The 26,460-nt window shown below is 34.4% G+C and overlaps 1 protein-coding gene across 19 annotated transcripts in view; it reads right to left on the bottom strand.

Moving 5' to 3' along the window:
• The window catches only part of SOX6 (SRY-box transcription factor 6), a 379,634-nt gene that overhangs the window by 165,048 nt on the left and 188,126 nt on the right, over positions 1-26,460 (bottom strand). For all 19 annotated transcript variants that reach the window (XM_030481391.1, XM_030481392.1, XM_030481383.1 and 16 more), the window contains one exon: positions 14,905-14,994. In XM_030481391.1, the coding sequence (XP_030337251.1) occupies positions 14,905-14,994 (90 nt within the window). The remainder of the gene's footprint in view (positions 1-14,904; positions 14,995-26,460) is intronic.

Raw genomic sequence — 26,460 nt, 5'->3', positions numbered from 1 at the left:
TCTCTTTTAGATGTGAAAGGATAATTTCTTTTGCTTATATACAATCATAGGTAATGTCTTCTATGGAATTACAATGTTGAGAGTCACAACTGACCACAGTCTGGGATAAGTAGGATCTTATCAAGCAACATGAAAAGATTAGGCGCCTGCTGAAGAAAAAAACGTAAATGAAGGATTCAGGGCTGATTTTGAAATTGCTCCATTCCATTGATTGTTCTTTCATAACAGCATACAGCTGGATAAAAATAATTTTGTTTCCATATTCAATTTTAACGTTAACAAGTGATTTCTGGGTACCATGATACTCTTCAAAATGAATCTTATTTTTTTTATTATGTAAACATGATACAATTCCAAGTTATCTAGACAATTTTTCATTCTTTTTGAACTAGTATTTCTTCCTGTTGCAATGCAAGTGTAAAAAAGCACTTGTTTGGAAGGAAAAGCTCTCCAATTAAAACTTGTATCTTCAATCATAGGGATGAACTGAATATCTGTTCTATCTCATTCTCGAAAGAGAATTGTATATGTACATGCATAAAAATGACTGGAAGGAAGCTGAGCTTAGAGGAAGTTAGTTTAATATCTCATTTGATGAGTATAGCTCATGAATTAGATGACATTAATTTCCCTATATAACAGGACTCGTAGTTACTTATGATTTCTTCAGCTGATATTTGTATTTCATAAAAAAGTTCATGATGTAAAAGACACTTTTGCTTGTTTGTTCAGTCTTCTCACATTATCTAAACTATGGATTAATAATGAAAGATGAAAAAGAATCTTATGTTTTAATTAAGTTTTGTATTTTAAAGAGAAAACTGCAAAAAAGAAGGTTTGGTTTTGTTTTGGTTTTCTTCTTTTTTTTCCTGCTTTTTGTCACAGTATTTGCAGAAACAACATGATTCTTCTCTTTAAATAGTGAGGAATGTTTTGCACTGTAATGTCTACAAATACGCACATGGGATGATGGTAAAGTTGAAGTTCTTACAGCCTGTATGTGTACTCCTGCTGTTGGACATGTTGGACAGAGCCTTGAGCGACATGGTCTAGAGTGAGGTGTCCCTGCCCATGTCAGGGGGGTTGGAACTAGATGATCTTAAGGTCGTTTCCAACCCAAACTGTTCTATGATTCTACAGTTTTATCTGCAAATCAGGTGAAAAAACATATAAACACTGTAACTTCCTGTGGGGCTAATGTAGTTTTAAGGTGGATGATGTGGTGTCTTCTATTGAATTTGAGCATCTGTGTACCAGGAAGCTCTATGAGAACAACAGGAATTAATACTTTTCTCTATAGGTGCAAGATGGGAAGAGATACTTCCCATAGGTGCCCCTGCAGCTTTTTTATAAAAAGGCTAACTGATTTACATATTAGGATTCAATTATTGGAGTTCATTTGCCTTAAAGCTAACACTGAGGATTCTACTCCAAAACACTCTAGGAATCATGCCTCTCTTCCTAAACACAAAATTGTAACCCAAATGCATTTCTTCTCTTGCATCCAGAATGCACAGTATACACAGGAGAGGAGATGTGCCCTTGTGAAATGTACTCTGACTTATGATGTCTTGCAGTTACTTTTTATATCTTCTTAAATAAGTTACTTCCATGAGTTTTTAGTTAGTAGTTATTAGCTACACCAGTCAGAAATGTCTAAATATAAATATGAGGAATATTAGTACTGTAAGATTTATATACTTTAAATATAAATTTTAATTTTGATCTTAATTACATGTTCATCTTTCATGTCTTACAAATACAAACAAGTATATCAATGAAAAACTTATATTTGCCTCTGAAGATTTTTATTGCCTCTGGTCATAAGTAATGAAGAAGCAAAGTTTATTGCAAAACAAGGACATTAGCATAGACTGTCTATCATAGAAGCTGTAAAGAAGAAACTTCCTACCTCATCTGAGAAGAGACAATTTAGTTAAAAGCCTTTGGTATGTATGGAAAAGCAACAACATTTTATACATTTAGAATATGCCCACAGAAGTCAGTTGAAGAAATTTCCCTTATTTAAGTGGGCTTTGAAACAGGTCCATTGACATATTCATTATTAATAGCATTAAGTGGTCAAAACTGACAGCTTCAGGCTTGTGAATCTGAATATTATTTTAAATTTCTTTCATAATCAAGCAGTCATAAATTGAAAGTGCTACTTATCTGTACACACAACCTAGTAATCTGTATAACCAATTCAGTAGGTTGTATTAATGCTACAAATATGAATTATCTTATGTCTTTTGAAATAACCACAACTTCACTGTATGGGTATGAGAAACAAAAACCAAACAAGTAAACTATGCTTGGTTTTCCTTCAAGGATCATTTTATAATTAATTAATAAAAAGACCACATTCCAGAACAAATGGGAATTCTATGACAAGCTTGTTGTGCTCCTATGAAATACACTACAAAATTACCAGTCAAGTTCTCTAACTGCAGAAAACCCTCCTAAATCACATTAACCAGAGCACAAAGAAGGTGGCCTATATTTGTAGACTGAAGTTCCACACATATTCTAAGAGTGTTCTGGTATAATTATACTGTAACCACAAGCATGAGTATGTTTAGCCAGATGTTTCTTACCAGCAACTAAAAGTACAGTTGGAAATTTTCTTAATTCAATTCACTTGTATACGTAGTTGACCACAAACCAAAACATTTAACACAGCCCTTTGCTACAGAATCTTTGGTAATGAAATTTCTCACAGTCCCAAACAAGAGAGTGGTATCATGTTAAATTGTTGTGCTTATATAGGTACTCTACGACTCAAACAGGATCACTCAGAATGAAAACATAAACACTGCCTATTCAAAAGACTAAATATAATTTAATATTCAAAAGCACAACTTTAAGCACACAGTTTAAAGATGATTCATAATAAATCTTGAAGCAGTGGGAGCATGTAGGAAACATACCTAGAGGTTTTGTATTCTGTAGTAACAGCATTCTAATTCAATATATTATAAATAGACCTGGGATATATTTAGGAAATCAGGATTCCCTAATTGTTCCTCTCTCCTTAAGACAATAAAACATTATCCAGGTTGCATTTTCATTACTTTATTTCTACAGCAACCACAATTTCATCATATTTATCCTTTATAACAGGACACTAAAAATAAGAACACAACTGAAGAAGAAGCAGGAGCAAGGAAAACAGATTTCTACTGAGACTTCTTTCAATTGGTTTTGAAAGTTAATCATCTTCCTTTTAAGTGTTTTATTAAAAAAAGAATTAGTTATGTCTGGAGCAACATACCTACTGCAACCCAATGCAATGTTTCTGACACATTTCTCAGAAGTGTAACTGTGATGCTGTGATACTGCCAAAATAAAGGCTAATTGTGACTGCAAAATAATTTTGAACTGAAACAATGTATTTTATCATTATTTCCTCTGTACAATTTAAATATACTTAAAATTTTCAACCTGTCTGCATCTGCAAATATCTCAGGTATTTTTCCAAGGGATTTCCTAGATTTAGCGGTCTCTGGGTCAGATTTTTTTAAAGGGCTTTAGAACTCACTACTGCAGATAGATCATGACTGTGGTTTATAATATACATTAAGCATCTAACACCCTTATATCTGCTGCCTATCAGAAAAGGACCTGGGAGTGCTGACTGCTGAGTATGAGCCAGTGGTGTGCCCAGGCAGCCAAGAAGGCCAACAGCATCCTGGCTTGTATCAGAAATAGCGTGGCCAGCAGGGCCAGGGCAGTGATCAATCCCCTGTACTCAGCATTGGCGAGGCTATACCTTGGGTACTGTGTTCAGTTTTGGGCCTGTCGCTACAAGAAAGACATTGAACTGCTGCAGCATGTCCAAACAAGCTGGTGAAGGGTCCAGAGAACAAGTCTTGTGAGGAAAGGCTGAGGGAACTGGAGTTGTTTAGTCTGGAGAAGAGAAGGCTCAGGGGGGACCTTACCACTCTCTACGATTACCTGAAAGGAGGATGGAGTGAGGAGGTGGCTGGTCTCGTCTCCCAAGTAACAAGTGACAGGACTAAAGGTAATGTCCTCAAGCTGCACCAGGGGAGGTTTAGATTAGATATTAGGAGAAATTTCTTCACTAAAAGGGTGGTCAGGCATTGGAACAGGCTGCCGAGGGAAATGGTGGAATCACTGTCCCTGGAAGTGTTCAAAAAACATGCAGATGAGGCCCTTAGTGACATGGTTTAGTGGTGGATATGGCAGTCCTGGGGTAAAGGTTGGACTTTATGATCCTAAAGGTCTTTTCCAACCTAGTTGATTCTATGATTCTATATTATTTGAGAGTATGCAGAGAGACCCAAAATGCCCTTGTCAACCACTGTTATCTCGAAAAGCGTCAGACCATAGACAGGCTAGAGTATTTCTTTTTAGAGAAATCCTTACATTTCAGAAAAAGTGGTCACCCTACCTCTGGCTGAGGTCTGAGACCCAAAATTACACTACAGAACCCTTGGGAGGTGAAGAAAACAACTACAAAATAGAGAAAAGGGTTAATTAATTTATTAATATATCCTGAAGTAGGAAGCATCTATTCACTGCAGCACCTAAAAGAAAATCTACAGTCATCCTGTGACTGTTGCAGAATCTCAACAATATTTAGGCAAATTGATCCTGGCACCAGAGTAAAGCAGCAAAGGTAAAAAGTTATTTCAGTTAGAAGTTAAAAGGAACTCTATGATTCTTTATGAATCTAAAAAAAACCAAAAAACCAAACCACAGAACAGTTATGCCAATTTCATTTTCTTTACCTTCCTTCACAAACCTTTGTATTCCTTTGATGTCACAAATAAAAATTTGAAGTCTCTGCAAGTTTTCCCACATTCAGAAAAACTTAAGTTGCACAAACCTACATAAAATGTCTGTATACGCTATACAGACTTTTGAAATCCTGCAACTTGAGTACACTACCTGCATTTTAACAGTAGATTTTTAGTATGTGTAATACAACTATATCCCAGCTTCTAGAGAACTACAATTGTCTAGTAAACAGTTACATCAATGATCAAATCCCATAACTAAATTTCAAAGTATAATGAACCTTGCCTATAAACAATTTTCTGATCTTCAGATTTAGAACTGTGATCTTATTTCAAAAAAACACACTAGGGGCCTACATCAATCTACAGTATTTTCAAGTCAAAACAAATGCAAAAGATGTATCTTCACATATATAGTAGTATGTTTAAAAATGTCGGAAATGTCAACCACTTACATACTTTCATATTATCCCTAATTAATATAAATTGCATTTAATTTCACATTTAGTAAAACATATTGCTGCCCAAAATAAGGACTATAATTTTTATCAGCAATTATTATTACTGATGTATCAACACAATTATTTAAATTCAATGTATATAGAGACAGAATCCATGCAAGCATTTACAGTTTTTGTTCCCTCTGTGCTTCTTCCCTAATTTTTGTGGCTTGGAGCTCCTCCAGATGCTGTCTCTGTGGTTTTGTATTTGAGATCCCATCTCCTGATTCATAGCATTCCTTGATTGACAAACAGATTCAGATATGAAAACAAACAGTTACCTGTATCTAATCTGCATCTGACAGCTGCACTGTTAAGTTTTCTGTTCATGGTGAACCTACTGTTTTAGATTTTACCTGTTTCTTGGGTCTCTGGGTCACTGTGTTTACTCAGCTATTCTATAGCTGGGGACATATGTGATCTCCACACTGGAAGCTGCACTTCAGATTCAGAGGATATTCCCTTTTTTCCCTCCCCCTTCATAAACTAAATTATTTAAAAAACAACACAGGGTTTTGTATTTCTAAACTGATGTGCCTCCTAATTGAATGCAGAATACTCTCAAACTATTTTCCATTAGAGGCCCACTTTTTTCTGATTTTAATGCACAGTATAATGCCTTCATTGGTAGATTAAAACTGCTTGACTAGAAGTAAAACCTATTATTATATGCTTTTTAAGCGGTTTTGTCTTGTATAATGTAGGATGAATTATGTAAAACATACCAAACAGGATACTCTACAAGCTGCTACTTGCATGCTGCAAACAATCACAGTTTCACTGATAGACTGGGACTTAGCATCTTAAAATTCCTGTGGAAATCAAGTGCATTTTAAGTATTGGGTTTGATTATTTAATCAGACAACTTGCATTTTGCCCTGGCTAATTTGGAAGGCTGATAATATTTTACTCCTAAAATAATTGTGCACCTGTTGTGATGGAAACCTATTCAAACAAATCTTAATAGACATGAGGATTTATTCCCAACATGAGTATGTTAGCCTCTCATTATCCCTATCTATGGGGCAATAAATTTTAAACAGCTATTGAGCAGGTCTCAGCTTAATCTTATATAACTCTTGAAGAACTTTTATGAGAACATGACTAACATTAAACTTTGTTAATTCATGTCAATAGGGACCAAAGTAAATATTAGGATATGTGGGTCAAACTAACAGCAATTTGAAGAAATAAAGGTAAGAAAAAAAAATATATATAACAACAGGATTTCATTGTGACAGCTAATGACAAACAAAAAAGAAAGGGGGGAGTGGAAAAGAGAAATTATTTACTTTAATCCAAAACACATACGTGTCTAAGAGTCAGAAGGGAGACAGTGACTTGAGACCAAACCACTAACCAGGAAGGAGGCAGTATCATGAATGACCTGACTAGAGTAAGAGAATCCTGATTAGCCTGAAACCACTTTAATGTTTGCAGGAGGAGGTGAAAAGAAGCAAAATGAGCCTAGTTTGGCTGGATCTGCCCTTTGGCAGAAAAATGTCAGATGTCATTGGTCAGATCTGAAGTGAGGTGACACAGTTAGACAAATCAAGCCCTCTTAAAAAAAATACTGATAGTTAACCTTTTCCAAAGGGTCAAGTTGTTTAGAGAAGACAAGGACAACCCTTCTTTTATTTCTTCTATTTGCCATTGAGCTTAGGCTTTTGAGGCAGTGGCTGCGTCAGGTTGCATATTAGGTTCTTGTTATTCTCAGTTGCATGTGAGTTTCCCAAATGTGCTCTTCATTTTTTCTGACTACTAATGCTATGTCCTTTTTTTTTTTCCCCACAAGTGGTTTTACAAGTTTTACAGATGACATTTCTGAACCACTGGTGGGTCCGCAATTTCTAAAGTTCCCAGTAAAGCATTTTCATATATGTCTTAAGAAAAAAAAATCTGATATCTTTGATGTTGTCAGGATTCTCTCATCACCACACAACATCCACACATCAATACCCCACTTCAAGACAGACTCCCTGTTCAGAAAGGGAGTTTAAAACCAACTGAGGTGAAAAGGATTGCCACAAAGTTTGTCATTAGTCAGTGCCAAAGTTTGAAGTTGCTCAGAACAGAGACATTTTGCACAAAAGATTTCTTTCCAAGCTAACTGCAGATAAGGGTGATGAGAATGACCAAAGTGCAGAACAGCTTTCATAGCAGGAATAAACAAATATATATTTACTTTTCAACCTCGAGAACAGCAAACTGAAGGTAGTGTAACAGAGAAGATGAATAGGGAACAACCATTCCTTGTCCATTATAATATAAAATCTAGGGGACAGCTACAAAGTACTAGGTTCAAATATACAGCATATTGTTAACTGCTGAGCTTATCCCAACAGACGTTCCAGCTGTCTATTAAAGGGTTTCAAAGCAATTGGATATGTTCATAGATGATAAATCTATCAAGGGCCATTAAACCTGAATGTACAACTTCTGAATCAAGAAGCCTATTAATCATATTTTGTGGGATATTGGAAGAGGATATTGAGGAAATATTACTGTATGTTTGCCCTTTTCCTTATACCCTTCTCTAGGTTGCTCAGTCGCCATAGAGACCGAACACTGCAGGATAGTATGTTCTTTATATCTGACACTCAAATCAAAGATCTCCTTAATGTGAAACTCCTTTAACAAAAGACTGATAAAGTACATCTACAGGTTTCCGCAGAATCCAAACTGACCAGAAAATTTCAGTCCTTTCAGTACTGTACCTATATGCATCTTTCTAGATAAATGCTTACAGTATTAGTTTGTTACAATTTGACTTTATATGTCTAGGGCAACAAAAAGCCAAAAGCACTGACACATGATGAAATACAAGAAATGGAGCTTCCACTATTGTTTTAGCAGTGCAAACTCCTACATAGGAGCTTGCTTTTTCATATGAAGTTGTATTTCTTCCTCAGTAGGAGTTTTATTTTGCTAAAGGTAAGCAACTTCATTGGCAACTAAGCTGGGACATGGGTCAAAAGGAAATTTGCCACTGGCATCCAGGGTCAGAAGAGAAGGCCTTAAGTTCCAAGTAGCGATAAGCTCCTTCAACCTACAAGCCTTTCAACCATAGTTAAACACTCTGCATATTTTAGATACAACAATTACTGCTATAATGAAAATTAAATATATATATAATACAAAACAACCTACCTACAGAAGAAAACGGCAAATTTTTGAAGCCAAGTGAAGAAAGCCTACTTGTAATTTTCAATTTATATTTGACCCTTTTTCTGCTAACAAATTAAATGGGATTTGAAAATAAGCACATTTTAATATCATACATTTTTCTTGTCACTATTTGTACAAATGAAGAACGGATCAAATTCCAGAATGCAATCTTTTCTAATGTGCTAAGCAAATGTATTGCTGTTTCAAGTTCCTTATTATTAGCATCGTTATCCCTCTTATTCCTTTTTCTCATAAACAGTTGATACTGTTTCTCAGTACACTATTTGGGACACAGTTCCACAGAACACAGCATGTAAGTAAGTGAGCTGTCTTATTGATTTCAGTGTAGTACAGCATTCATGTATTTAGCCCTTAACTGTTAAGGTTAGAAACATACATACACTGGTAAAGTAAAAAATAAAGATACATACGTGATTGCAGTAGGTAACAAATTCATTTTGTGTCAGGAAGTATACTGCATGCATCCTAGTTGATATTACTTATAAAATGTATTCAACAACATGGAGAACTTGACGTATGTGTTAGGTTGATTACAATGTAATTTATAGTTGTGGAGTTTTAAGAACTAGAAATGGTAATAGACATTAACTTTTAACATTAGAAGCAGGCATGATTGTGACAGGTGTCACTGAAATATGACCCTCTGACCAAAAGACCAGAGCAATGAAAATGTTTACTATTCTTTTTCTTTTTCACGAAGTACAGCTTCAATCCTGTCAAGACTTCCATGTACATAATTTAAATAATAGCACTACGTACAGTGAGCAGGCCCACAGAACTAGCCTCTGTCTGTACAGTTTGGGTATGTCTATTCAAATCCATAAACTGGATAAAAGTATTTAATATAAAAAAAGTTGAGATGACATAAAACCATATAGTTTAATCTAGTTCACACTAGCGATTAGTCTAACTAGTTATATTGATATCTTAATCATAAAAAATTGATATAAGGGGGTGTGGTAAGTTTAAGCAAAATGTTTTTATTTTGGAATTCTTTATGTTCTTCAAGTAAATCAGACTAAAGAGTATGCAAACATTAACTGTTGAAAGTGCTTATGAAATATTCAGTCACTCAAAAAGGTACCAATTAATTTAGAAGCTCAGGTTAGACCTGGAAATGTAGCTTTTGTAACACATTACACAAAGTGCTAATGACTTGAGAAATGGCAAAACAAAAACATCTCTCTGATTTGGAGAGCTACAATATAAAGCTAAACATATCACTTCATTGGGTCATGGTAATAAATACATTATGAGAACCCTTTATAGCCTGTGGTATATTTCTAATCAGGACCACTTTCGAAAGGATTTGGGTGTAGGGGTTCTGGGTTGCATTGTTTAGTTATGTTTTGTTGGATGCTTTCATTGGTTTCACTAATTGGAACCAGTTGATCCTTTTTCCTGTGTATTGATTTTTTAAATCCTAGCAGTTAACAATGATTCTAATGTATCATAACACTTTAGACCTTAATCATATAGTGGGGCGTTTGCTTGTAGCTTTTGTTTGAGTTTTAATTAAGAAGAACTTGTGTCTCAAAGCCTAAGCTGGGTTTTTAATTGCTAGTATGTATATCACACAGACTTCAAAAGAAATAAAATATGTTTATAACAGAGAGCACAAAGGAGAGCTTTGAAATGTCTATAGCCATACAAAGTGACATAATTAAAAACCTCTGAGTGCCTCTGTGATATAAGACATATATATTTATTTATACATATTTATAAGGCAGACTGTTACATACCCTTAGACTTCATGAGAAAGAAATTTCAGCAATTATAATGAGAAATAACTACTGCAAATGCAGACTACAGTGTTGGTCAGGGCTACAGGAAAACATCAGATTTATTTTCCTCAAAATGGTCTTCACATCTGATATAGTGCACCAAGAAACACCCAAAAGCTTATCTGTGAAGACAAATTTTATAAAATGGAAGCAAAAATATCGTTTTGAAATGTTTTGTAAATCATGCATATTTTAAGAAAAAAATTAAGTCACTGTAAAAACAGAGAAACCATAACTTTCTCGAGGATTCATTCATGCAGAACTCTCTCCAAGACTATTCCAGAAATGGATAGTGTTAAATTACTAGATTCAAACAGTTGTGCCTCACTGTTCTCTTCCAGTCATTAATGCACACACACACAAAAAAATGCTCCAAGAAAACACTTCTTTCCATCTTTTCTGTGTTCTAATATCAGTGACAAATATATTTTTTCAGTATTTTTTTTTAGCGTGTCTTGCAAGGAGACTATCAAGTAAGTGAGTTTCTTTGTTTTACTAAATTCAACTTTCATAGGGAACATGAATGCTACCTCTCACCTATCCAAATATTTTGAGGCCATTAAATGTGTACATATCACATGAAATAGGAGTTTCAGACTCTTTTTAATAAAGTAGCAAATATTAAAAGGGAAGGAATAAGCATGGGAAACACAATGCAAACAGCCTTCTATATTGGATAAAGCCAAGGACATCAATCACTATGCTTCCCAAAATAGAGTATACTGTACAAAGACAGCATGTGACATTCAAGTCACAATTCCTATAAATATAGATAGTTCCAGTTGTAAACACCACCAATGGAAGCCAGAAAACTAAACTGCAACACAGTAGCCAGTGACCCAGGAGTTACTCTTCTATAAGACTGCTAGACCAATTCTGACCCTTTCATGATGACATCATTGCTTAAGTTACTTAAAGACTGACCTTTCTTATTTGATCTTCAAAGACCCTGCATGCTGAGAAAGACCATTGCGGGCTATTTCAGTAGGACAACTGCCTGATGCATGCAAGACTATGCTATTCCAGAGATTTATACTTGGAACAGAAATCGAAAACTTAAAACAGGCTCTGTATAGTGATAAATGATGCTACTCTGCCTAGCTGTGGCTGCTGAAGGAAAACTAGATAACTAAGGAAGAGAAATATATGCAGCAAGAGAGGGTGAGGACAGAGCTTTGTACCCAAATATCTGGAAATTTAGAAGAGAGTCCTGCATCACTTTGTTTATTCAAATACATGATAACAAACACCAGAATGAAAAGTATTTCCTGATCCTTTTATACAAAAGACAACACTGCAAAAGCCAGACATAAGCCTAACGAATTGCTTGTACACCTTAAATAAATGTATTTGCATGCATACACTGGCAAATAGGATACAATCAAGTGATTTGTATAGGCAGCTGTGGGGTTTTTTTCCAGGTGAGCAGGTCATTTAACTCAGCTCAGCTGCTTCATAGACCTTTGAAAATTTGACCTGTGTGTTTCATTTATAAACATATCAAATGAACAAGCAGACTTATTTAACCACTGGAATTTGGCTACAAAGCATTCTGCCAAATGTTCCTCTGAGTTTCATGCAGCCTCCCTGAAGTCGATGGCTTGCTTGGCTGGAATTCAAGGAAGAATCTGGACCATTATCAATAACTGAAATCCTAATAAAGAAACTTAGAAAAAGCAGTTTTACAAATGAAGCACACTATGCAAGCGTAATTGTGAACAGGAACAATCCCACTTAGAGAAAAAAATAACTGATTCACTGTTTGTTACTTTTGTATTGGCTTCTATTGTTTAAATTAATAGATATTGTTTATAATTATATCTTGATTAACACTATTGTGTTCTAAATATAGAAGGTAAAGCTAGAAAATACCATTTTTATTTGTTTTTCTCAGCCAATTATCTTTTCTTTTCTACTATGTGCTTCCCAAACATGAATAGAAACAGTTTGTGTCAGTGGTAAATTTTTTTTCTGCTTTCATCCTTTTTTTCTGGCACTGATTCTTAGTGTACTGCCTTCCCACAACCAAGATGCCAGTCTTTCACTGAAGCGGGGAGGGTTGTAGTTGTGCAGAGAGAAAGAGTATGTGGTCAGGTTATCCTTAGCAAGAACAACGCCTTCTCTCTAAAACAAACAACTCCCAGTAACAGTCACTGCAAAGAGCAGTTCCTCATAGGACCACACCTCACTGTCTTATAATCAAGATTTTTTTCCCCTAATGATCTCATTAATTTATTTTTACTGATTGCTTCATGTCTTTAAGTTAGGCTCTCAGTAATATGGGCAGAAAGTCTGCATAAAAGCCAGAAGTATCAGCCAGTTAAACAAATTGATTTAGAATCTAATGGAAATTAAGGAAAAAGATATTTGACCTCCAAAAGACGACACATTTTAAAAAAGAATTCTTTCAGAGACCTCAACATGCCCTGCCAGTTACCTAACTGGAAATTCATTCAACACTATGAAAATGAACTTCATGATTTGGAAATCTACCACCTTGGATACTGAAAAGATTTATTTATTTATTTATTTATTTTTAAGTATGCTTCCTTGACAGATTAAAAATTCTCTCTGTTTTCCCTACTTTGCTTTATTTCCTTCTTGCAATTGAGTTTTCACGCTGCCATGGGCTACAATGTTGGGTTTTTTTCTTTTTCTCTGAGACGCTAATGCTAATATGAGTTAATACCAGGTTATTAGGTTGATAGCGATTTTATCAGCTAGGAAATAACCAGCTCGGCTTGGCCACTGGCTTGGGAGCCCAAAGGAAAGGAGTCCTACTTCAGACCTGCCCCTACTTCTGCTGTGGAAAGCCCATGTAAAGCACAACATAACAGCAACTATGTTTTATCTTATATTTTTTTTGTGTATGCCTTTTTCTATTTTCGCCTGCTCATGACAAATGTTAAATGCAGTTGCAATAACAAAGATTCAGTATTGCATCTTGCTGTAAGTCAACTAGTAGCAGAGAGGAATACTGCAGACATGAAGACCCCTTAAGGATAGGTTTCTAGGGATGAGGAAGTTGTGGAAACTAAATGAATGATTGTCAACACATAAATCTGGGAGCCTGACCAGATGATCCTTTTTACACAGCTAACAAGTATAAAATAAGTTGCAAGCTCCTCCACATCTGAGTGAGAATACTTTGTAGCTAGATAAGAAAGAGTTAGGAGCAATAGTTCTACCCATTAACTCTTCAGTGAATATATATGCTAAGAAAATAGCAGGAACAACATAAATCCAGAAAAACAAACTTTTTTTTTTTTTTAAATAAATGAAAGCTTTTTGTGCCATATAAAAGAATAAAGAACATTATTCTGCATTGTTAGAGATCCCACCTCTTTTAATTTTGATTCACTAATAGCATTCAAGCAGTTCCTGTTTAAAGACTAAGTAGCTATATTGTGCAATTAATGGACAAACTAGCATTCAACGATTTCCACACAATTAGGACACAATATGGCTTTAAATAGAATGTGATTTCTAAAAATAATTTCATTGGATTTTATGTTCTTGTAAAACTGCATACTGTATTTCTGCCACTGACATTACTACAGGATTTCTTACCTGGCAAACATACACTTGTCATAATTCTACCCAAAAAATCCAAATGGAGAATTCAACATATTTTGGTCCTGAATTAGCTGACAGAACCAATTATAACTTATTAAAAAGAGCCAATTTTTCATCTGTTTGTATAATAGCAAAATTTAACTATCTATCTTAAGTGTCCCTCATGGACGTATAAAACCCTAAGCATCAATTTTCATAAAATAGTATATATATATTTTTTTAACTAGTAAATATTTATTAATATGATGCACACGATTCTTTGTTTACACATATTTGTAGTTGCAATTTAATAAAATTATGCCTTATGATCCCTTCTCACAGCACAAAATACCACCTTTTTAATTTGTTCCTTAATTAATAACTCTAAATTTCTTCTCACTAAAAAAATCCATGGAAGAATTGATGGGTGGGGAAAAACAATTCAAATTTTCTACATAGTACTTCACTGTCAAGAGAATTCCACTTTTACTAGATCACTAGTTTAACAAATGTTGGAAAGGCTGGAAAGTACTGTCTATATATACAATAAATGTTGCACTGATTTCAGTAGGTCCCAAATTTCACCCAGAGCTGCTCTTTCTCCACATGAATTGTATGAATATAGAAAAATCTTCCTTTTTTTTGGTTTGGGTTCCCCCCCCCCCCCCACAGTTTGGAATCAAAGATTTAGAACAGTAATCACACAATTACCCATTTCTATAATCTGAAAGCAGTTTCTAGATAAAGTTTATGCAACTGGGAGGAAACAGTACCGAATACGAGTAACTCCATGTTTTCAGGATGTTTCTTCCTCTGGTCACAGAGATATAGCTAATGTCAATGAGCTAATATAACTAACCCGGTGTTTCTGATAACATCTTTGATACTGCCTATAACTGACTGTGACACAGTCTAATTTATTTATTTGGCAGTCACATTGATCATTTCAAAGAGAAATATTGGAAAACAGGGTAAGTTGACTGGAAAGACGAACGCACCCTCTAATTATGATTGTTATTTCTACTATTTTTTCTGAACTAACTAACTTTAAAGAACCCTCAATCCCTTACTTAAAATATATGCAAACATTTAAAATTTGATCTAGTGAGGTACCTTTAATTTCTCCAAGGAGATCACTTGTGTTTAATTTTTCCATCTTCTCCTTCCAGTCTTTAGAGAGTAGCTTTTCCATGCAGGATGAATCTATTAAAAAAAAAGAAAAAGAAGAATTATCAATTATCAAATATATTCTCACACATCATGAAAACAGGTGCTACCTTCATTTTAAAACTGTTCTTCCTGTTCTAGTTGGACCATGTTTTCAGAGGGAAATGAACTTGTAGCCAAACAGAGTTCTTATTTAACTGGATTTTAAATCCAAAGTAATTCCACTGAGGTTAATGGAGTTACTATGGATTTAACAAGAGTCTAATTGAAAGAAAAACTTCGTTTGGGATTTATGCATGCTAACTGCCAATTTACACGCATAGATTGCCAATGTATATACAAATTCTGTCTTTTTCATTTGAGAATGATTGTACACTCGAAATTATACATGAAGATTTAGAAGCTTTTTTTGGAAATTTGGCACAGAGTGACATCTGAAACCCATTTTTATACTCATGTCAATGCAAAAGTTATTCATATAATGTCTCCCTGGAATTCATAAAAGCACTTTATGTATTGGATGTTCACAGTATCAGAAATTTTCTCAGTTCACTATAAACCACATGCAATGATTAGAAGATGGGCTTTCATAATGTGAAATTCAGAATATATTTCAAATCTTTTCCTGAATGTGGAAGGCCTTCTGTAGGTAAAACTGTCACTGAAGTCATTACACTTAGGAGAAAGAAGATTGGCCTTAGTGAGTTTCCTATGGTCAGACCCCAATTCCACTAGAAAATTTGATACTGAGCATAACAGATTTCAATAAAATCTAAAGGGTATTTTTTTCATATCCTCAATTAAACTAATTGTCTCTGAAGTCAAAATTATACATAACCTTCCAGATAACTCATAAAAGATGACTTTTAAGATGGGAATCCTTATGGCTGAAGTTGTGATCCAGAGTTCTATGACTCTAAGAACCACAATAGAGATTTATAAACAATTATCAAGAAAACTTTACACACAATTGAACACTTATTTTCCCTTCCCAGTTAGTAATAATAGAATCTCCATTAAACATTGTGCATTTTCTTTCATTAGTAGACAGACTCAACAACAGCCTCTATGCTAAACTCCTTGAAAACCCTTAGGGACAGTTTAGCAAGATATCAAAAACATTTAAATGCAACTCTACTCCTTAAATGAATCTTTGCAAAAAGCCTTGATTATAAGGCCACATACCACCATGCTTGGCGCTGAGCACCTTGTTTCTTAGTGCATACACTGGGAATAGTCATATACCTTAGCTTGTTAGAAACTCTTATAGCAAGCTGCCGTTTGTGTAAGGAGATCAATTTACGTAATGCTTGCTAAATAACTAACAATATTCCAAATTTAGACAATATTTACACCAATGCCACATCAGTAATAAATTAACATTGGGGTGTACAAGAAGAAAGAATTCAGCCTAACATATCTTCTGCTAAATTACTGGCAGATTAAGGCCAAATTGTGGCTCAAATTCTCATGCCAGCAGTCCCAGCAGAAGTACTCACACAAGCGAAAACAAAAGCAAAAAGCCCGGATTAAGAATGGCAATACAGATGACATCAATGCAATGGCTAACAGTTTGTTTCACCTCAGAGGATTCCAAAAATGCTCAGAGAGAGGAGAAGCATTCAAAGAGGTCACAAAAGGAGGAGTTAAAGTCTTAGGGAGAAGTGTATGGAAGAAAAAGGTCATATGGCAAATCATATTTTAGGGTGCAAGTATTTTCAGCCTAAAAATTCACTTAGCATCACTCATTTGAAACAAACAACCAAGTAAACAAACAAACAACTGAGAAAAAAGACCTAAAACCAGTTGAAAGCAAACCAAACTGTAACTACCAAAAGATCAAAGATCAGGTTTTAATTGCAACACATTTTCACCGTGGCAAGCCTCCGTGGAATGACAACACCGCTCGTAAATGTTTTTGAAGTAATATTTCAGTAGAAAAGCTAATTTATTTACTAATTATATCTTTCTATGAAAAAGAGAAAATTAAGGAGCTGTAAGTTGCAATAGGCAGTGTTAAAATACTTGTTACATAATAACAATTTACTTTTAACAATAACAGGCACTTATTAGTTTTATGAGTTCTGGCCTGATAATAGAAGAATCAAGAAATAACCATCAATTATCAATAGAACATTATAATTTGTCCTTTTTGTGATATCATCATTAGTTTAAAAAGATGTTTCTGTGTTTCTCCCCTGCCAAAATTTCAGACCCCTCATCCCTGAAAAAAAAGAAAGAGCTTTAGAGTTTTATTTTTATGTTTGTTATAAGTTGTGTATTCTACTGCTTTTAACTAAGATATTTTCCTCAATTTGTACAAAGAAGGAAAAACATTCTTTTTTTTTTTTTTTTAAAGGAACAATTTGCATATCACAGGAGTTGATAAAATACTTTCCTCAAAAGCACTTGCTTTTCTTCTCTTACTGTTCTTAAGAACACCCATGTTCATCTGTAGCGTTCTTACATTACAGAAGGGGAAAAATGTATTTCTAAAGACAGACTGACAAAGAACTGGAATGGAAAACAGGTCTATCTGTGTGGCACCTTTTTGCTATAATCACATTGCTAGTTACAATTATTATCTTTATAAATGACTGAAAAAATCTGTAAGAAACATTTCTTTAAATATTCCTTTCTCAGACAAAGTCTATGTTATAGATAAGACCACATGATTTAGAGCTACTGTATTTTGTTATTGGGAAGATTACCAAAATGCACAAAGAGCCTTTTAATAAGCTTTTATAACATTGTAGAAATAGCTCTTTTGAGATTGCTGTAAATTTTCAATTAGCAGGTTAAATCTGCATAATTTTTAGAATTTAAAATAATATGTGCTAAAACTCTCTAGAGGTCCTCCACATTAGGCACAAAACTAAATATAAAGGCTTAGACTTGAAAGGCATATCTCCCTTCAAGTTCTGTATTCTGTGCCCACAGACACACAGTTTTAAAAGGTTTGTGAATCAGAAAAGGATTTTTTTCTTCTTTCCGTGTTGGAATTTAATTTTTACATACAAATAAAATCTAGAAAGATATCTTCTGACATCAGTAAAACATCTTAATCCATATTGATTCATAATCTGATTTGATTCATTATAGAAACAAAACATTGACTCAGAATCCAGCCCTGAACATTGAAGAAGCCTGAATTCACATCTGCACTGCATCACTCTCCTGCACTGAGGCTCTGCTTCAGCGCCATGCCAAAACCTTGTGGATCCCGACATTTTCAAAATTCACGGATTCTTGTTAAAGACAATTATAAAAGAAGAAAAAGCAGAAATTAGCATTTGTACATTTTTAGCTCTTTTCACTGACAGTTGGGCTTATGCTGCAAAGTAGTTTATTTACTGACACATGTAACATCAAACTCAGGAAGCTGCACTGTAGCAATTTATTATATTAAGAACACACAGCTCCTCATCCTTTATATTCTTCTCTTATGAACTAGGAAAAATTTTCTTTCAAGGACAGCAAACAGGTTAAGTGTAATTAGACTGAGATGACTAAATTAAATCATTGAGTATTATTTAATATCACGGCTTATTACATACTTTGTTAGCAATTTTAATTGTAAACTAAAAGAGTTTAAAGTACTGTGAGAATCTTGTTAGACGTGACAGTTTTGCAAAGGTGAATAAGAAGAGGATATTAAAAGATAAATAAGCAGGGGGGAAAAAAAAGGTGTTAGATGAAAAGGATCTCTCCACAATGACAAAGCATCGATGAAAAGAATTAACATTTGTCCATTGGGTAATCAATCAGTCATGGAATGGATGGAATCCAGCTCTTTGTTGCACAATGGTGATGAAGAACGAGTGTGTTAGCTATCACAGCCAAGCTCTCAAGTTCTTTCGACTGAATGAAAGTCATCTTGTTCCTATCAAGGATAGCTTTTGCCTCTTGTCTCTTCCTTATTCTCCCTTTTTTCTTTTTTTTTTTTTTTTAATTTCACTTATTCAGTCTTCAACAAGTTACCAACCCCAGCTATAGCTTACATGAATACTGTATGACCTTATAGTGGCCTGCACCTATCCTTATCGATTTGGGAAGATTGTTCCTTTTTTTTTCCCCCTCTTAATTCACTGAAGTAGCTCCAATTACTTTCTTTGAAATACAGATTTAAAAAAAAAAAAAAAGCATTCATGCCTTGTGTGTATTTTTGTTTTTTTATGGTAAAGTCATACATAAAAGAAAGTCTAAATGTGAGAGTGCAGCAGCAAAACTTCAAAGCACTGACTGTCAGACATTATTATTTCAAATCAGCTTTGACTTTTTGAGACTTAATAAAACACTATAGTACAGACTGGCATATTTATAACACCTATACCAGTGATCAACTGAACTGTCTTATTCTTGCCACCGTGTAGTGCCTTGTTATTTCTTTTATAATAAGCTTCCCTCAAAACATGTTGTAACAATACTGCAAACTGATAATTATTAATGATACGAGTTCTAAAACATGACTTATTTTGCATACAATTCTTTTTGAATACACACATTACTTTGTGACAGAAGACAAAAAGCACATTGATTTATTAATAATGATTGCAAACACATAGCAAGTTCATAAACAATACAGAAATATAATTCAGTCAAAGGTATAGAGGTATGGGTGACATATTTCTACCTGCATCTGAACTGTTACATCTCAAGGAAAGAGACACTGGGAAAGACAAGGTAGAGGAATTAGAAAAGAACTCAGGCATACTGCAACAGGCACTCTTCTAAAACCTGATCGTAACACCAGTAGGAGGAGGATAAACTTCTTTTCTGCTTTTTAGAACAATACTACAGAATTAGTGGCATCTTTGTCTCTACTTCAGTAATATAGTCTACAGTTAAACCCCGCTATAATTTAGTAGATACTGCTAAACATAGAAAGATGTCATTTTTGAAAGCTTTGGGACTACGTAAGAATACTCAAGTTCCTCCATCTCTCATGTTCTATGTTCTCTAAGCTACTCTTATTACATTTATTTGTCTTCAGCTCCACAGGAGCGAAGGTGTCCTTTGGATCAGCCTTCATCAAATGAGTTCAAATGCCTTATTCAAGTCAATATCATGAGAAAAACAGCATAAGTGGAATTACCCTGTCAGCATCTATGAAATACTTGTTAGAGAAAAAGTGTTGTGTGGGGTTTTTTTTTCTTTGAAAGAATGTTAAATGAGACTATGAACCCCTTGTGACAGACATTTGTGTGCTTACAAGGTCTGCCGCACTGGATTACTACTGCAGGAGAAGAGCTGCTTGTTTCCCCCCAAACCAAACAAGTTGCAAATAACTATTACAGTGGCTACTATTTGGTTGCCCTGCTCCCTTTACACATCCCACCCTATGCCTCAAATGCAAATGTCCTTTTCTCAAGTGGGTGAAGCTAATGATCTGACATCTAAAATAATACCACCACCACAATCCATCAGCCATTTAAAAGAGGAAGGTTTGTTTCAGTATTCTTTACAGAATACTAAATCCTGTTTAGAGTAGAAAAGCCTATATAAAATCAGTACTTCACAAATATTCCTGAATAAAAGACAAACACAGTTCAGACTTACCCTAGTGTTTGTTAATTAGAATTAAACTAAAACACAAGGTCCACTGGTGCTATTATTAGACCCATTCATAAATAATGTGAATTACTCAGAAAACTAAGTATGTTTTAAAAATCCGGTGATGAGTTTTAATACACCTTTGTTGGGACTTTTGATTAGCTGATCAATCTGCGAGTGCGTGACAACAGCTTGCTTCCGTGCATTTTGTGAGATCACTGTCCATCAGATTTCCTTGAAGTAAAGAACCACCTACCCCAGATCTATATCATAAAAACATTTCCTGATTTTCATGCTTCATATTATATATTTTAAAAATATATGCACACTAATATTTTGGTATCAAAGGGAAAGGCAAAAGGTTAATTCACTTTGAAAGAAAACAATTTTATAATCTTCTAACAGTTCAAAATTAAATTAAGGACTTTACATTTACATTCATTATTTGAAAAATAAAAATATAATTTAACCATAACTATCAGAAATATAACTGCCGGATGGTACTATCTATTCTGTTTTAATCTAAGGATGTAAAGTTTGTGTAATGTTACTAAAATAGATTCTTTGTTGCCATAGTTACTCTTCTTTCAAACACAAATTATCCTTTTCTGTTTCAATAAACTTTAAATAAAAGAAAAAGAGACAGCAACAATACAAAACTAATCAAAAATCAGCCTGAAGGCTTAACATCCATAGTTGCAATGTACTGCCACTGTCTGTTGCTCATAAGCAGCTTGACTTCAATCTTTCTGTCAGTAAAGAGGCAGGTCAGTGGAATCTCATCTCATCCTGCTCAATTTCCATACTGTTCTCATACGGTAATTAATTCTCATGGTCTAACAGAAAATTAAAATATAAGGCATTTCAGACATGCTGTTCACCAGTAAACTGATTTCCTTGGCCAACTTTTCAAGATTTTCTTGATTTAATAAGCTTTCAAAAGGCAAGTTCTTGAAAAACAAAAATACAATCACAACACAAAAACGAGCCACATGAGATTTAGAACAGGAAAACCTGTTAATTCCTTTTGCTACATTTACTGCAAGTTACCATAAAAATCACTACTAAATTCTGTATCTTGCCATTAAGGACTTAAGTAATCCTGGCCAGTTGCTTACTTCCTCCTCTCATATTGACCCGTTCCTACCCGCCTCTTTGCCTGCCTTAGCTGTTGAGGTTGTGGCGCTTCTGGCACAGACTGCATACCTCACAAGGGTTTTGATGAGTACCTAGCACATTTCTGATCAGGAATTAGAACTCAGTTCTGATTCTCAGGGTAACCTGTAGTCAACACTATAAAAGAAAAAAAGGAAAAGATAAAAAAAGAAAAACAGAAAAAGGGCAAAGAAGCCTTCCTAAATACAATTATATGCAAAAGACAGCTCACAGTAGATGTTTTCTTGCAAGAGCAATAAGAGAAATGCGACTCGGATCTGACTACCTAACATTACAGTTTTGTTTAGGACAGGGAACCAAGTAAATCTGCCAACTGCAGTACATTTTTTCACAGTGACAAGATTTCCACAATATGATAAAATTAGAACTGTAAGAGCTTGGAGAGCTCTCTTAACTTTTAATTAAAACTCTCCAAGCTCACTAAAAATAATTAGGCATTAAAATGTTCTGGTTTTCCTCTGAATTCATTTGCACTACTTGAATGGTCTAGATCTTGCGTGAAACAACAGACATTTGAAACAGAAACACTGGAATTTAACTGGGAGTGATTTCCAGACCTGCTTTCTGTGATGTGGCTAGTGGGAAAAACTGAAGCTTGTACCAATTCCACCTAAGATGGCTTGTTTCAGCAGGAATTCTCTAGTGCACAAAGCATTTGCTCAGTGCAAAACTCCCGATAAAAAAGGAGTTTTAATTTCAGGGAAAGAATAACCAAAGACACAGTTCTGATGTTTATTTTTATTTATTTGTTAAAAAGCAGAACCTTTAACCTTGCAAATGTTTTTGTTCTCTTAAAATAACTCATACAATGATATATGCCACGCTATTTTTAGAAAAGCAACAAGAGAAAGCATGCTTTTCCCATACAGCAGGGCACTGATATAAACATCAACACAGATGCTCTGTGAGAGAGAGCTGGACTTCTCAAGCACTTGATCATTAAGGAATGCACCAACTGTTTTAGATAATCTCGTGCCAGCTCCAGTTCTGCTCCACACTCCCCTTTGGGAGTGGCAAATCTTGTCCTGCTCCTAATTTTTCATTTTACTCACTCTTCCATTCTTTTTTTTTTTCCTGCAGAACAGAGGGAAAACGGCATTGTGTGCCAAGCAATGCAAGACTAGAAACACTTCCCCAAACAGAGCAAAACTTTCAGACAATTAACCCTCCCCTCTTCTTTCAGATAAATTACTAAGTATAAAATGCAATCTGTTTCCTTTGTTTACTCAATATGAACAATTTGTAAATGACTCAAGGATAAAATTCAGAAAATGTTGTGCTAAATTAGAACCATTATAAACATGCTAATGACTGCTCAACTAAAACATGCAGGATCAGTGTGAAGAAATATATTTAGTTCCTGTGAAATACAGTTGTATTGCCTCAGAACTATTTGGTCACTTAATTGTATATGATTACTTCAGGAAAATGTTAATTTCATGAACACTGCACTAGACGATACACTATGTATGTCAAAAGGAGCTTTCTCAAATGTCAGTGTAATTGCTTGGGTGCAATGTTTTGTCATATTAGTAAAAAAGAAATATCTTTTAAGTCTGTCAAAATTAGATGTACATTTCATTCCTTTACTTAAAGTTTCCGTTCCATTATAAGCTGTATTTTACTGTTAGATTGGCTGTATTCATTGAAGTACACGCACATTATTGCCTTATTTGCATTACAATGATAGTATACTCTATATTATACGTAATCACCTATTTCCTAAGTATGTGCACCTCTATTTATTGCTCAGACGAACATATAATACTGGCAAGAGAGAGTCTCAGGCTTTACACAACAGCCATCAGTGATAGGGAAAGAGGAACACAATTTTCTTGCAATCCCTGGCCAAAAGATTACATAAACTGATAAAATAAAGGAGAATGATACGCTTATTTTCCTGTCTCTTATTAAGTATGCATTAGCAAAGTAACAAAATCGATAAGATTTCCAATATTTGTTATTATGCAAAAGAAGAAAGTTGTGCAAGTGGAAGCAGATCTCAAAATCTTCATTATTTTAATTTGCTTCCACACCTTCACATCTTTCTGTATTGACCAGCTCTAGAAGATCAATGTTTTTACGTCAGAGTGCAAAAGAACAGACTAAGCTGGTATCTTAGCTAGAACTCATCAGCATAGCTTCATCGAAGCCTACTTAAATAGATTTGAAATTTCTCCCAGTATTCGGCCTAATTATTTTTTCTCTTAATTTCATACCTCCATTCATTGTTATAGTCCTTTTATAACCCTAAACAGTACACTTTCATCTTCGATGAAACTCTTCTCAAACACTTTCAAGTTGACGTGATATTCTTCTCACTATTACTCAAACAAACTATTGAGAATTTAATCTCCAAATCTTTATTTGTTAAACTGCTTTGGAACAAGTTATATGTCATATGGCATCTGGACATGTAACATCTTTCTTTTACAAATGTATTTCCTTAGTAGCTCAAGAAATTGCAGATTGCACAACAGCCTGTGCTCAGCTACACACTAAACCCAGCCACTGGACATATTTTACTAAAGACATAAGGGCAGATTTTCTTTTCTCTTAACATTGCACAACTCTCCCAGATTCTTATACCAACCTGAAGCAAGCAGAGGATCCCATCTCAAATCAAAATAGCACAAATAAATATTATGTTATTGCATCTACTCCTAGCAGGTGCAATGCCAATTGAGTATTGTATTTTTTAACAAATTAGAAATTCTGTAAAATGACTATGAAAATATTAGTCAAAGTTTTGAGGAGTACAAACATCTTAAACAAAAGGTAATACAAAAATACAGCTGTGTGTAATCTCCTTCACATCATGTTAGTTTTGGGGAGTTGGGGGAGTGGGAGTGAGAGGACTTCCTGAAAAGCAAGAAAAATCAGCTTCTATTAAACTGATTAATGTTCCTTGGAAAATTAGTGACACCAGATGATTTATGAACAAAATATGGATGATTCAAAAGACCTCTGTTTTGATCCCCCAAATCATGCTCTACTCATTACCCTAATAATGCAGTCATAAACATCTGTTTAATGATTTGAAGTGTTCTTAATATTGTGTATAAGAATCTTAACTCAGTCCTTATATAGCATATTCTGAAATTAAAACAATTGTGTAACAAAAAGAATTTTTCAAGAGAAATCCTTACGTAGTTTTGTATGTAAAATAATATGCTCTTGATCTGAAATTACTTCAAACAAGGATGCAGAGGAATGAAAACAATAGCTAGAATCTCCTTTCTATTTATCATTTCTCAAGGTTTCTATGGCACATAATGCAGTCTTTTCCAGGACACTAAAATGCACTAACAAAATCAGTTCTATAGATCCCTTTATACTAATAAAATTTTGACTTAAACAAATTATCATACTTTATATAAATAGAAATATAGAACAAGCAAGACTTTCCTGAGCTAATTCACATAAAAAGAGCTTTAAAAGATTTACAAACCTCACAAGCACCAATTTACTTGCCATGGATATATATATTTCAGGAATAATAGCTGATTTGTTACAAATCTGTGAAAAGATTTAAGAAAAGAATGCACTAATATCTCCAAGAACAATACCTTAACATTTTCACTTCCCTGTATACCTAGAGCTGAAAATAAGCCATCTTTTTTCTTTTTTCTTTTTTTTTTTTTCCCTCTCTCTTTTTTCCTGTAAGAGAACATCATTCATTTTGTAAAGTCAAGTACTGGAAAGATATGGAAATACTAGAATTAAAGCTGTCCAGAAAATCCTAATTCAGCCCCTCTGTGAATAAACATTATAATACACTCTTTAAATAAAAAACAAATTAAAAAACGCAACTAAACCAAAAAATGCATGCAGTATTTGTACCGAATTCTTGCCATACTCAGCACATGGGACAACCCCAGACAAAAGCATAAACTGGAACTGCAGAGCAAAGGAGGCTGTTGCCCACACAATCACTGGCCGTGTTTCACTGCAAAAGTTCAAAGAAATTAAATGAATGAGGGAGGGAACTGCAAAAGGAGAAATGATGGGTCGCAGTTTCATTTTCTGGGAGCTCAATTTAAAAAAACTTGGGGTTTTATTTGAGGAATTGCTGAACATTCACAGCTGCAGCTGTGTCAATGTAAAGTCAATGTAAAGATTGAGGCTATAATGTATATGGCTATATATAAACTGCTGCACAAAGTTAGGTCTTCTGGAAAAGAATCAGGACATAAACACCTCAAGCTGAACAAACAATAAATCAATGATGGTTTCAAAGTTGCAGTCCTAGTCCCACACCTGTGAAGTTGGTATACTGACTATTTTTTCCTCTTTACAAAGAATTAGAGAAGATAATTTGTTTGTTCACATTTACATATATGCTGAAAAATCCCAGCCAACTCTGTAATACCCATGTCTTCAGAGCACAGCTTGAATAATAATTAATTAATAGGCACTAAGGCTTCAGATTGACCAGTAAGGATATAACAAGCTATGGATAGCGTCACATTCATGGAGGATCATCCTGTTAGTGAACTGGATGAATCGGAATTCTTTTTGAGGAAAAATATTGTTTAATGATGTAAGAAAAATTAAACTTGTCTACATGGAAACAAAAATTGTTTTAATTTTAAAGTATTTTGAGTTTTGTTGGGTAACTGAAGCTGTCACCAGCTATGCACACATTCTGCAAAATTAAGCCAATTTTACTCTGTACTTATATAGATCTCAGACTTTTATAAATTTGAAGTGTACTACTCATGCCAAATTAAAGGAAATCGACTTTGGTTTCTCTACACTGGACTTCACCAA

Source organism: Strigops habroptila, chromosome 4, assembly GCF_004027225.2.
Source record: "Strigops habroptila isolate Jane chromosome 4, bStrHab1.2.pri, whole genome shotgun sequence".
In the NCBI taxonomy this organism is placed as follows: Eukaryota; Metazoa; Chordata; class Aves; order Psittaciformes; family Psittacidae; genus Strigops; species Strigops habroptila.
The sequence above is the reverse complement of the archived record's forward strand: the minus strand, read 5'-3'. Positions and strand labels throughout refer to the sequence as shown.